This window comes from Saccoglossus kowalevskii, chromosome 9 (genome assembly GCF_978046115.1).
Source record: "Saccoglossus kowalevskii chromosome 9, keSacKowa6.1, whole genome shotgun sequence".
Lineage (NCBI taxonomy): Eukaryota > Metazoa > Hemichordata > Enteropneusta > Harrimaniidae > Saccoglossus > Saccoglossus kowalevskii.
The window spans coordinates 26,069,564-26,083,237 of NC_140649.1; the positions used below are offsets into that span (position 1 = coordinate 26,069,564).

At 35.4% G+C, this 13,674-nt stretch overlaps 1 protein-coding gene across 1 annotated transcript in view; it reads left to right on the forward strand.

Moving 5' to 3' along the window:
* LOC100375848 (importin-13-like) overlaps window positions 1-13,674 on the forward strand; it is a 75,852-nt gene that overhangs the window by 32,669 nt on the left and 29,509 nt on the right. The window contains exons 20-23 of the mRNA XM_085503351.1: window positions 956-1,055; window positions 2,985-3,037; window positions 3,668-3,793; window positions 9,438-9,527. Of these exons, the coding sequence (XP_085359477.1) occupies window positions 956-1,055; window positions 2,985-3,037; window positions 3,668-3,793; window positions 9,438-9,527 (369 nt within the window). The remainder of the gene's footprint in view (window positions 1-955; window positions 1,056-2,984; window positions 3,038-3,667; window positions 3,794-9,437; window positions 9,528-13,674) is intronic.

Here is a 13,674-nt window from a genome sequence, read left to right on the forward strand (position 1 = left end):
AGGACTTTTGCAAAAAAAAAAAAAAAAACATCCGGTGACACTAATCAGTTTTCACAGAATCATTTGCATTTTATCTGAATATTATCATGAATCCATATGCACTGCTATTCAGGGTTTAGGTGTCTGTGTGTGATCAAGCATGGCAGATTGATTTGTTAAAACTGAGTGCCCCTCACTTGCTTAGAATGCTGTATGGGTCATAAGTATGGTTTGCATTAAGTGCGTGAAAAATTGTTTAAATAACAGGGCTCAGACAGGTATGTTTGCTTAAATCATGGGCTCAAAGTTTGACATCATAATTAAAATTTGTAATAATGCAAGGGATCACATAGACATTATTGAAGTAATCTATTCTTTTTTTGCAAACAAATATTTGCAAGGGATGCATACATTTAAATACCCCCGGTAGGTTTTATGTCGTATGATTTCAGAATATGCAAGCTTTTGCTTTGTAAATGGAATTTTAGCAAAAACCAACTGGTTTTAATATGGCAAATTTTTGTTCATGTATTTCTTTTTGGTTTTCGCCATAAGTTTTGTCTATTTTTAGATTGTTATGAACATTTCATGTGGAGGAGGGTTATACACAATCATTTTGTAGATTGTGCCAGTTGACAATAGCACCCAAAGAGTTAATTGGTCACAGACTGCTTTCAATACTTTTAAACTACCGGTACATGTACATGTAGTTATGAATTTTCAAACATTTTTGCTTAGCTTAATGTATTAGCACCTTGTGTGCTACTTTATTTATTCAATGGTTCAATAACTTATTATTTATTTAATATTTAGTACTACTATTTGAATATTTAAATTTTTTTGTAAATTTTGAAACTTGTTGTCTCATCAGAAAAAATAACCACGGGTGATTTTAATATTTGTAGGTTCTCAAATGTTAATCTAATCGCCTGTCTGTTTATGTAGTTGGCGGCAATTTCTGTGTGTTTGATTTCAGTTAATGATGTTATTCTCTACTGATGAAGCCCAATTACCAACACTCAAGTCTTTATATGTATCATTATCTACCAAAACCTTGAGTATATTTCAGACTGCAGGTATGTATAATGTTATGAGACAGTACATCAGCGCATTGACCTTCGCTGCGCGTTGGTCGATACTCTCGCAATACTGTCTTCATGCATACTTTGAGGTATTCTCATAATAACCCTATTATTATACATCTTATCCTTCCAAGAATACATCCTGGGCATGCCGAAATCCAATATGTTTAGAACTTCTTTGTGTGGAGTCCGGTCAAACCCTGAAGTCCGAAAACGGGGACTTGTAATTCGGTCTCTGTCCGTCTGTGCGTCCGTCCGGAGTCATATTTCAGAATCCCTTGGGCCGACTCTGTTCATTCTTTGCATGTGCCTAGTACTTTATGTGGGACATATGCACATGCAATAATTTAGCGATTCAATTCAAAATGGCCGACTGGCAGCCATCTTGTTTTTTGAAATGTTGTATTTTGGACATGCTTTGTCAGTTTGTTGTTTAGTACATAGATCATACATGTTAGGATACATGTCCCTGACCGTTCGTAAGTTCCGAGTCTGTCCGTCCGTCCGTGCATCAGTCTGTCCAGAGTCATATTTCAGAATCCTGTGGACCGATTCCATTCATTCTTTGCATGTGTCTAGTACCTTATGTGGGACATATGCACATGCAGTGGTTTAGAGATTCGATTCAAAATGGCCGACTGGCAGCCATCTTGTTTTTTGTAAAATGTTGTATTTTGGACATGCTTTGTCAGTTGTCATTCAAACTTGGTACATAGATTATTCATGTTAGGATACATATCCATGACGATTTATTTCGCAATTGGATCAAAGATTTTATGCGGTATCTTGTCAGTTTTCATTCAAATTTGGCACATACATGTACTTTATACATGTTAGGATGCATGTCCATGACAATTTGTTTCAAAATCTAGTCAAGGATGGCCGATTGACAGCATCTGACTTTTTGGCCTTACTACTATATTTCCACAATTTATGTACCATTTTCATTCGAATTTGGCACATACATCATATACATATCAGTGTGTTTCATAATCAGATCAAAGATGGCCGAATAATGGCTGTTTTTATTTTTGGCCATATTACTACTACACGGAACACGTGTTTCGATGTAAATAAACAATCTGTTGTATACGCCACTTGGAACTCAAGTTTCAAGGACACGCTCGCGACAACCCCTCCGCTTTAATATGACAAGAACAAAGAGAACTTTCAAACATTTAATGGGGACTGTGTCATTTTCAATGACTTGTTCAGCTTTACTAGGGCGCCCTCGCAGGGCATATGTACATATACAAATGAAGGGCATATTTTTCTGTTCAGTATAACAACACATTCAAATGTCAACCCAAATAGTGGTGGACATGCAGTTTTCATATACTAGCTTTCTAAGCTCATTGTCAACCAAGGCTTTGTTGTGGATCATATGACCACCTTATTTGAGGTGAATATTTGTACTACCTTTAGTGCACTTCTCACCTAGCAATATCGTAACATGCTTCATCTGCATAGACCACCTTCCTGGATATAGTGAGACTGGGGCACAAGCAAAAAATGCCAGATTTTATCATGGTAGCCAATACAAACTTGTCAGTCTATTTTAGTACTGATATTTAGTAAAATGTAATCTGGCATTTTTGGCATGTCGATTGATAAATCCACACGCATATTATCACGATTACTGTAAAATTTGTATTAAAAGCCGTGGCTTTTATTAAAATGGTACAATGCAACAGAGGAGATGCGGCTTCTATTAGAGCATTTACACATATGAGAAATGATGAATTTTGGGTTCTCAATTATTAAAAACAAATGATGCGACTTCTAGTACAGATTTTACGGTACATGTTGGCATTGCATCTGGTATGCATGCACATACAAAACAGCATAGACTTCCAGGAAAGTGGTCTGCATGTGAGTTGATATTATTGATACATGTGCTTTGTGTGTTTTTCACTTTGACAGGAATTCATGAACATACCGATGTCATTGAAAGTTATATGTCATTAATTTCACAGGTATGTTTATACACTTAATATGAGTTCTATGTGCTATATTGTATATGTTCTGTTGGTAGTGCAGGACTTTAAATACTTGAAAGAAAAGTGTAAAATGATGTAAAATATTAGTTGTATCCTTTATACAATAAATACAATTTTTTGTGTAATTTTGTTTTTGTTTATTTGAGATGCAATTTTAGTGAATGTAATCCTTGTCAAATTCATTCATTCATTCATTCATTCATTCTATCATTCATTCATTCATTCATTCATTCATAGTCATTTTTGCCCATTTTAAAAATATTTATCAACATGCATATCAAATCACTTTTCATAACATTTTCTATACTTTGATCTGTGGTGATTCTATAGTAATACATTTTGTTCAATCAATAATTGATTTGTAATCACTGCATTTGTTAGAAAATTGATTGAAGTGCAAAGCAAACACATTCCTGTAAATATTGTCTACTCACATGCCTGCATCTCTTACTTCAGCCAAATAGGGCGCATTTGAATTTAAAATTAAAAACCAATTGATACAAGTTGATTTTCTTCTTATTTTCTTAATAATTGGAACATTGATTATTGTTTGTATCTAATTAAACTATACAGTACAGTGTTTAATGCATATCTTTGTTTCCATAGCTACTAAGAAAGTGCCCTCATGTGGTCGTTTGTGAGGACTGTAATCCATTACCTATCTATCAGATTGGATTAGTAGGATTAACATTACCAGAAACTATCACTGTCAAATCTACAGCAATATTCTTTGTAAGTATGACTTTCATTATTTTACTATCATTAAAATGTAACACGCATTATGTTCAAAAAGAGGATAGTCATACTATCATGCTTATATTGGGAAGAATTGTGTTGAAATTTTCTCAAAAATACCATATTTTAGCTGTGTGAGTGACCTTGTTATCATGCTTGCAACTATTGCATGTGTTATCAGAAAACTAAAACCGCTAAGATTCATGGGTAATATGGAATTACACTGACAAATGTTTGTTCTAGAATTACTGTCATGAAAATGATTTGATTTGCAAATTCACCGACTTAAAACTATTTTTAACAAAAAACAAGTTTCAACTTAGTGTTTATTTGTGAGAGACTTTGTCTGCGTTTGTTTCAGTCTGTGTAACTCCTGAGTGGTGACTGTCTGTCAGTTTTATCTGCCCTAACTGACAGATAACCATCCATTTTCATTCTCAGAACTCATTATGTGAATGTGTTGTGAAAAGTAGGTTGAGTTCATTGGCATGAAGATTACACATTTAGGGATCTTAAGTCAAAAAATGTCTCCCAAACTCAAGCTTGTCTGACTGCTGAAAAAAGAGGTCTTCAAGAAATTGAGATAACATTGTTAGGCAAGTCAGGACACAAACGAAAATGTGGCTCCTGATTTTCTTCCTTTTTATGCCTATTTTGTGAATGTAAAATGTGAATTTACTATTAAATTTGATAACTATAGTGCTATGTTTTTCAAGATCACCAGATTAAAGTTTGATTTTCTGTTGCCAGAAAATGAGCATCATTAGCATCACAGTAAATATTTGTGAGTTGATAGCATATCATATTGGTTTTAAATGACACACCACATATGTAGCATATTGATTACTGGCAGCCATCTTGTTTACTTTTGTGCATATCCACTCCAGTGTCATAGACATCAACACATAAGTACGGTTAGTGATTTTGTCTGAAGTTAACTTGTTCAGTTCTCATCAGTTATAGTTCGTAATCCGGACTTCTGTTTTTGGTTCTGTCTATGAATTCTTTTGACATCATTTTTCAGAGTTTACTTGATCAATTTTGTTCAAAGTCGGTACAAAGACAAGATACAATTAAATAAATATTCATATCCGTTTTTGTTCTGAGACGCCAAGAAACATCGTTCCTTAGACATGCCTTCACTAATTTCATTAAAACTGGCTTTGACATCACTCATGTTTGGTTACTGGTGCACATTACCTTGTTTCATGTCTTAATTCAAACCATTGTCACCAATTTCTCTTATACTTTTTGACTGCTTTTGTTGAAATCTGCATATTTTTGCATATTTTCAATATATTTTCAATTAGGGGGGGGGGGGTTGATAAAAAAAATAATTGGTAGACATTGTGTGTAGTTTTTCAAGTTTTTAATTGTCCTTTCCCATTGTCTTGTCATAAGATGTACTTGCTTGTGGCTAACCTGTGTAATATCATGACTACTACCCGGTACTTGATTTTTGCTAAAATAGCGCTCCACCTCCTGTTTACATTGCTATATATTGTTTAGTTTTGTAATTAAATCTGTAACTTACACAAAATAAAGCTCATAGAAGTTTGAATTTTAAATGTTTTCAAATACAGTACAGTCAGGGCAAGCTAGCTATCAGCCTTGTCTTTTCATACAAATTATTAATTTTTAAAGTGTTTATCATTGTCATCAACAATTTCAATTTATTCTTTGTTGTGTTTTACGTATGTTACTAATAAGAGATGTATTCAGGTAGATTACAGCAAGTCTCAGAAGTATTGGGGCAGCCAATTTGCAAACTTGCTAGCGAATTGGCTAACTGCTTGGGTTTTGACTATTAAATTACGAAGAAAAAAGAACACTTTCCATGGTATATTTGAAAACAAAATCACCATCCAACTGTAAAACTGTTGCTGATTAGCTTCTTGAGTATGACGATCATCCCCTACTGTTACATAGATTCACCCAGAGTGGGTGTGACCGCAAGACTGCACCCGCGAGATTTGAAAGCCAACTGTTATGTTAAAACCCAAGCAGTTAACCCATTCGCTAGCAAGTTTGCAAATTGGCTGCCCAATACTTCTGAGACTTGCTGTTAAACTTGCATTTATTCGTTTAGTGATTTCTAAAGGTGGATGGATACAACTTCAATTACAGATGTGAAACCTTTGTATAGCCTTCTGACACAGAGGGCACTGTTCATAAACAAAATATTATACCGGTAGATGTACATTGAGTCACTATTGAACTATAGGTGGTGCTGTCACGGTCAACCATTATATTGTTTTCCTTGTAACATAGCTCCAAAGTGATTGGATATTGTCCATTAGAAATCTAAAGCGTGTGTTTTTTTTTCTTTCATGAAAATATTTTTTTTTTTTTAAACTACATACACTTGTTGTGAATGAAACTAAAAGGATAGTTTTTTTGATTAATGAAAACAAAAAAAAATTTCTACCGATATTTGCAGTTTTTGCATGTACATGTGCTTACATATTCCAGTATATCTCAGACTTGTTTTTGACCCTAAAATTGTGTTCTATTTGCGCTGGTCATTGTGTCCATAATGTACTGGTCTGTTGATTTATGTAATCATGGCATTTTAAAAAGTGAATCTCTAACTCATAACAAGGTGGCCATTTGCATATTAAGGTTAAATAATATATTAAATCAATGTACATTTTTTTGCTCATTGTAAATGATTGTTTAGTTACTAGAGCTACCGGTAGATGTATGCCTTCTAACATGTTAACTCTGTCAATTTTGGGGTCATTTACACCAAACAAAGTAGTTTAGAATCCTCTTATTAAAATATTGACATGAGTTACTATGACCTCTGTTGAATGGGGTCAGGCGCTGTTTTATAGTTACTGAAATTATATGCCTGTCACACATGTATGCAGTTTGTAATTCTGAAGTGAACTACAGAGGGCGCCATTACACAATGTTTTATACTTTGTAGCATAGAGGGATAAATACTACAATCACTTACCGGTACATCACTTAATATCCCATGTTTTGATGAAAAAGGAAATAAAACTGACATTATTTACTGATAATAGATGGCAGTGATATACACAAAAATACTTTAATTTTTACTAATTTTGAGATTAATTAATACATCTTGTGAAATAATTTTCTACATTTACCAGTACTGCTGACAGAGAATACATGGAATTGTTATGAATCTCTGTGTATTAAACAGCCCTTCAAAAACATTTCTCTGTATGACCTGTAGGTGGCTGTGTGTATTGCTTGTTATCCTCGGGGGCGGAGCTACGTCACGGACGTTGTACATTGCTAAGACGCACATCACTGTACCACGTATTTCCATGGGCTTTGTGTGCGCTGCTGTGGAAACAACACAAACTCAACTTTGAAGTAATCCCGAACAACCAAATTTATATATGTTACACATGTAGGGCTAATCTTGTTACACTGTTCAGAGGAGTCTCAACAATCATCCCAAAGTACCGTTTTCTGTGAGTTTTGGGCCTTTGTTTTCACCGCCGCTGGTTGCCAGGTGGTGAAAATACCCGGATGTCCGCCCCCGAGGATACTGGAAAATGTTTTTTGTAAGCATTTCTTACAGTTTGAAGTCACTCTCAGCGTGCATGACTTGGAAGTGAAATGGACATGATTGATTTGCATACTTATTGTGTATTGTTAATTGTTACTAGGGAAGGTTTTACACGCTGAGTAATAACTGGAGTGCCATTAATTCATGTTGTTATTCCAGCTCATTGCAGCTCTGTTTGTTTCTCATTAAAATGTTCTAATAAAATATGTATACCATCTCAACCAATTTATTCAGCCTTCAGATATTTCTGATGTAACTGAAGGTGGCACTTTGTTGAGCTTGCTGTGTTTTACACATGTCAAACCATTGTATTCCCCACTCTTAAAGCAAATATATTGAATGACAAAAAATGTTTTTCTAGTCTATGCGTGGGTTGGTGTTTCACCGGTGTTTGTATTATTATTTGATTAGTCAGCAAAATTCTTACCATTTGAAAATCTGTTGCAGTTTTAGAGATGAGAAAATTGTTTTTTGAGTATATTAAATCCTGATCCCTCAACCCCCTTCTATGATCCGCCCCATGTTCCACTCCTATTCAGCTTCAGCAACCGTGCACTGTGCATGTGTACAACCCATATCCACTGCCCACTCAAATTCCTAATAAAATTTTCTTTCAGTACAGTGTACACATAGTGTACATGTAGTGTATTTTGAAACAGGCCTGTGAGACCATCTTTCTATCATAATGATAATATTTAATTAGTTATCCCAGCATCCTCCAGGGATGGCTAAACATGTGCCTAACTAAGGTTTTTCCCAAGCTGCCAGTACTTTTAGTTCACCTCATTTAGTCTGTGGCATAAGCTCCCATGGTACAATGCTGTGTCCACCTTCCTGAGTCTGTGTCATATTTTTTTTCCATGATTCAGCAATCACAGAACACACACAGCTAGTGACCCCCCCCCCCCTCCCTCTGGCTGTGTGTTACTGATTACTATTAGTGTTTTCATGTAACCGATGTGATTTGTGTTGAAGCATTTGTTACTCATTGAGTTGGAATTAAAGTTTATACATGACAGCTGAACTGAACTGAACTTTGCTAGTGATACTGAATTGTTACACTGAAAGTCCTACCGCTGAAAAAACACATGGTCCCCAAACTTTTGCAATAGTCCCTTCAATATATCCTTCCATCCGGCTTGGCTATCAGAAACAAACCGTTTCACCAACATAATCGGATTGAGTCCACCTCAATCATATTTAATCCCTTTCAATATCTGAAATAATTTTATCCTTCCCATTCCTAATAAAATTGTAAATAATAATATTGATTTTTTTAATAATTGATTTTGGCACTGTAATAATTGATGCTAAATATATGAATTGGGAAAGGCCAAAGGTTTTAAAGATCTGTATTTTACCAATTATTGAGAGCTTTTTTGAAGTCCTGTGATATTAACACTTCATGCGTATTTTGATGTCTAGTTAGCCACATTACATCAATACCTGTGCGAATTGCATCACCTATAAATCTGTCCTTCACAAACGCACATTGGTCTGGGTGAATGATAGTTGGCAGGATGGCATAAATGCGGTTTGCAATTGCTTTAGAGGTTATCTTGACATCAGTATTAATGAGGGAGATTGGTCTATAGTTTTCAAGGAATGTTTTATCTGCCTTTTTTTGGCAATCATGATTATGACCTCTTGTTTTTGTCACTCTGTTAACTGTCCCTTTATATGAGAGTAATTTAAACTGTTGATACAAACAGCATAATATCGTCATGGTCATGACACCGCCACTTACATTATCCTGTCTACCATAGTGGTTTACTTCCTCTGTTATTTTTCAAATCAAATTGATAAATAAATCTGACAATTCTTGTGTAGAATTGTATCATTCTTATAAAACTGAGTTTTTCCCATAAAAAATTGTTTCATTATGTGCTTGTGGTGTTAGTGATTTAATGAGTATGTTAATCATTTCAATTACCGTTTAATTATGCAAATGATATGCAATATTTTTTGCAAATTAGTATGCGTATTTTTTTTGGCATAGTAGTTTAAATTTTTTGAGAGGGCAGTATGTTACAATTTAAAAAAAAAAAATAAAAACTTATTATAACTTGTATTTCTGTATTGTATTTCTAGTGTGACTTCATCAATCAATCATCCAAGTTTCCATTGTTAGCTCAAATTGTAACGGATTATGGCCAGAATCTGGTGGAAATCATTTTGAAGGTAAGGTATTCGTAATGTGATCTTTCCAACGGTTACTCCTAAAATGCCCAGGTTTAGTATACCGGTAGGTAACTGAACAAGTTTGAGTGTGTTGACCGCAATCAAAGCAGTAAAACTCTAAATATATCAGCAAATCAGTGTTCTATTGTACTCTCTGTCTTAATTAATTCCTCAATGCTTACCACACAACATTGAAAAAACATTTCTAATGAATTTTTTTGGTGAGTACCTCAGTTGGAATCTGCAATAATTTAGAGGGTCTACCCGATATGTGGTTGATATTATGGGTTTAAAACCCAACCTTTTCAATATTACGGGAGGAAATCATCTGCTTGTCAACTCCAGACATTACATAGCTGCACAGTCTTAGCCTTGCTACAAGGTCTCAATTACAATAGTGGTGTACAAATTATGTACCAGAGAACCATTGACACAAGGTTTTTGGCTTAGGCCAGGAAATAAAGATTCTCTTTTTCTTGTTTCATGGAAATTGTAAAATGATTTTTTTTAAATGAGGCGATTTTTTTTTTTTTTTAAGACTGAGCTAAAATGGGGGTAATTTGAGACAAGTGCGAGTACAAGCGCATTTTTGAATGCTTTAGAAGGAAAAAAAAACGTTCAAGGTGCATAGTTCAAAATGATGCACGTGGAAACGAGAAACAGAGATATTTTTTTTCTCAGCCTTAGAATAGCCTGCATCTCTCATCGATTCTATAGCTAGAAATTTTAAACGGGAGGTATTTTAAACTATTATATTGCTTGAAATATTGTCACTATTTACAATAAGTGAACTAAAGTCATACAGCACAAAATACTGTACTACATTTCAAGCTACAAGTTTTAATACAATTTATTCATTCAAGCTTATTGGTGTCTATTTTTAAAATAGTACTCCTTATACTGAATTGGTTGATACCACAATAGAGGGATTTCTAGAAATCTTGGATCTACTTCAGTACAGACTACTGTTTAAATTTACATATTACCTTCAACATTGCTATGTAAGTGTGTTACATAAGCTTTTTTGTTTAGATGAACAATAAAGTGATGAGAAAAGTAAACGTACTTGATATATGCCTTCCATCATAACTCTCCTGCTTTCAAAATTGAATATGGAGTTGCACTCTAACTTTCGGATCAAAGATAGATGTTTTTATAGAAGAACAACCTTGGTCTGAAAGTCTGAAGTACATTGTGCTAGAGGGATTTTTTGAATTGCCTGCAGAATTTCCAATATTGGCCGCATTGACCTGCATTGACCCGCATGGTTCTAAAATTTCTTTCAAGTGCAACAACTGCATCTCTGTGTTCTGGCCATAGATGACAATTATCCTCCCAAATAATTCCCACACAATACAGTAGTGTGACATCATGATTTTGGTTTTAATAAGTACTATAACACCAATTTACAAATACTTGGCTTGATTTTACCTTAAGTTAGGTCTATTTCTGTGTTGTTGTTTATTGTTTTATTTTAAACGAAGGGTTACTACTTGTGTGTGTTTGATGTGTGTGATATAGACCAGGCTGATGTGTGTGATATAGACCAGGCTGGTGTATGTGATATAGACCAGGCTGGTGTGTGTGATATAGACCAGGCTGGTGTATGTGATATAGACCAGGCTGGTGTGTGCGATATAGACCAGGCTGGTGTGTGTGTGTGTGTGTGTGTGTGTGATATAGACCAGGCTGGTGTGTGTGATATAGACCAGGCTGGTGTGTGTGATATAGACCAGGCTGGTGTGTGTGATATAGACCAGGCTGGTGTGTGTGATATAGACCAGGCTGGTGTGTGTGATATAGACCAGGCTGGTGTATGTGATATAGCCCAGGCTGGTGTGTGCGATATAGACCAGGCTGGTGTGTGTGTGTGTGTGTGTGTGTGATATAGACCAGGCTGGTGTGTGTGATATAGACCAGGCTGGTGTATGTGATATAGACCAGGCTGGTGTGTGTGATATAGACCAGGCTGGTGTATGTGATATAGACCAGGCTGGTGTGTGCGATATAGACCAGGCTGGTGTGTGTGTGTGTGTGTGTGTGTGTGTGTGTGATATAGACCAGGCTGGTGTGTGTGATATAGACCAGGCTGGTGTGTGTGATATAGACCAGGCTGGTGTGTGTGATATAGACCAGGCTGGTGTGTGTGATATAGACCAGGCTGGTGTGTGTGATATAGACCAGGTTGGTGTGTGTGATATAGACCAGGCTGGTGTGTGCGATATAGACCAGGCTGGTGTGTGCGATATAGACCAGGCTGGTGTGTGCGATATAGACCAGGCTGGTGTGTGCGATATAGACCAGGCTGGTGTGTGTGATATAGACCACGCTGGTGTGTGTGACATAGACCAGGCTGGTGTGTGTGACATAGACCAGGCTGGTGTGTGCGATATAGACCAGGCTGGTGTGTGCGACATAGACCAGGCTGGTGTGTGCGACATAGACCAGGCTGATGTGTGTGATATAGACCAGGCTGGTGTGTGTGTAAATTAAACATATATTGTTATAAATAACTACATGTTATTTGGGCAGAAAAGTTATTCATGGTGTAAAGCCTGTAAATGTCCATTGTTTGAAAGGTAGGTCATATTCTGACCTGCCAGTAATCGGGTCAATATTGCATGCTGCTTAGCATTGGAGGTTTTGAAATTGACTTGCCTTTGTTTAAGTGCTCTGTTTATAAAAGAAACAAAAAATTGTCAGTGTGTATACATGTAGTTCAGAGGAAAGTCATGACTGTTTTCTGAACTCTTTATTTCTGCTAGCTTATGACTTTACTTAAAATATTTCAGATTATTTATGGGTTGTTTCATCACTTTTTGGGGGTGGAGCAATTTTTTTTAAAGCAATCTACATTATTTGACTTTTATTATTTATAGTCACAAACTCTGCCTCTAAATCTGCAGTGATTTTTATAGACTATTGAGATGTAATCATTGTTATTTATTGCTTGTTTTTTTGGTCTAATTTTCAAATCTGTATTTAAGTCAACTAAAGTGGTCTGATGCTGGGAATACATGTGATTGGTAGATGGTGAGGTCATGCTTGAATGATCTGATTGGTTGTTGACGCTTTACTGTTAAATCAGAAATGTTTTTCTCAGTTGGTGTACTTTAACTGGTGTACTTTAGGTGACCTGTGACCCATTTCTTCTCTCATTCATGTCAGTGGTAACTTTTATCTGATGTCAACAAGTTTGATTCATGCCAACTTTACTGTGAATATCTTTCACAGCTGTTTACGATGTAGGAAGTTTGGAGTGGCAAATAGCAACCTATTTCCTATATGCAGTGTTTGTTGCCAATTACTTGGCCTGTGTATAAAATAACTGATTGTGTATGAAATTTGACAGATTTGCACTGGAGCAGTACGGTATTTCTTATTTAGAACTTTATTATCTTCTTGTAATGATAATAATAATTTTATAATTTTTTGTAAAACAATGTGTGGAAATTGAAATAATGCTAAATAGCTGTCTTCCCCCTCCCCCCCTCCCCCCCCACCTGGAACTTCTAAAAATTGGCTGAATAGAATAAACACATTCTAAAAACTACTGTCAAATCTGCACAAAGTGAAAGAAAATTAATATTATATGGATATCAATATTTGAAATTACAAAATTAATGTAATCATTGGAAACAATATCAGTTAATTCCCGAATTTCAGAAGAGTAAATTAAAAACTGTAGTAAGTTGGTGAGTTATCTGGGTTTATCAGCTGTTCTCTATATTTATCTTTGGCAAATGGCCATCCAGACAGACTAATGTTGGCATGGATTCTGGCTTTATTTTTTGAAAAGATATGGTATATTTTACTGATTTCTGTTCCTATTTGAGTGCTAAGTACTTTGCAATTATTAGTCTACTTTGAGTATTGACACTGTCATAGTGATGAACTCATAATTTTGTAAACCCTTATAGTAGTCATTTGTTGTTTTTATTCATTTTGTCATATTTTTAGTATTAACAATAACTCACTCTTGTTTTTTATACCCTGAACAGCATAATGTAGGTAGTATAGATCCCACAATTATTGTTGATTGCACTCGAAGAATGGGGAAGTTTCAGTAAACTTTTATAGGGAGTCCTTCCTTTTAAGACCCCTTAAGTCAGTGCTATTAAGTTGTTATTCTATTGACTTGATTGGT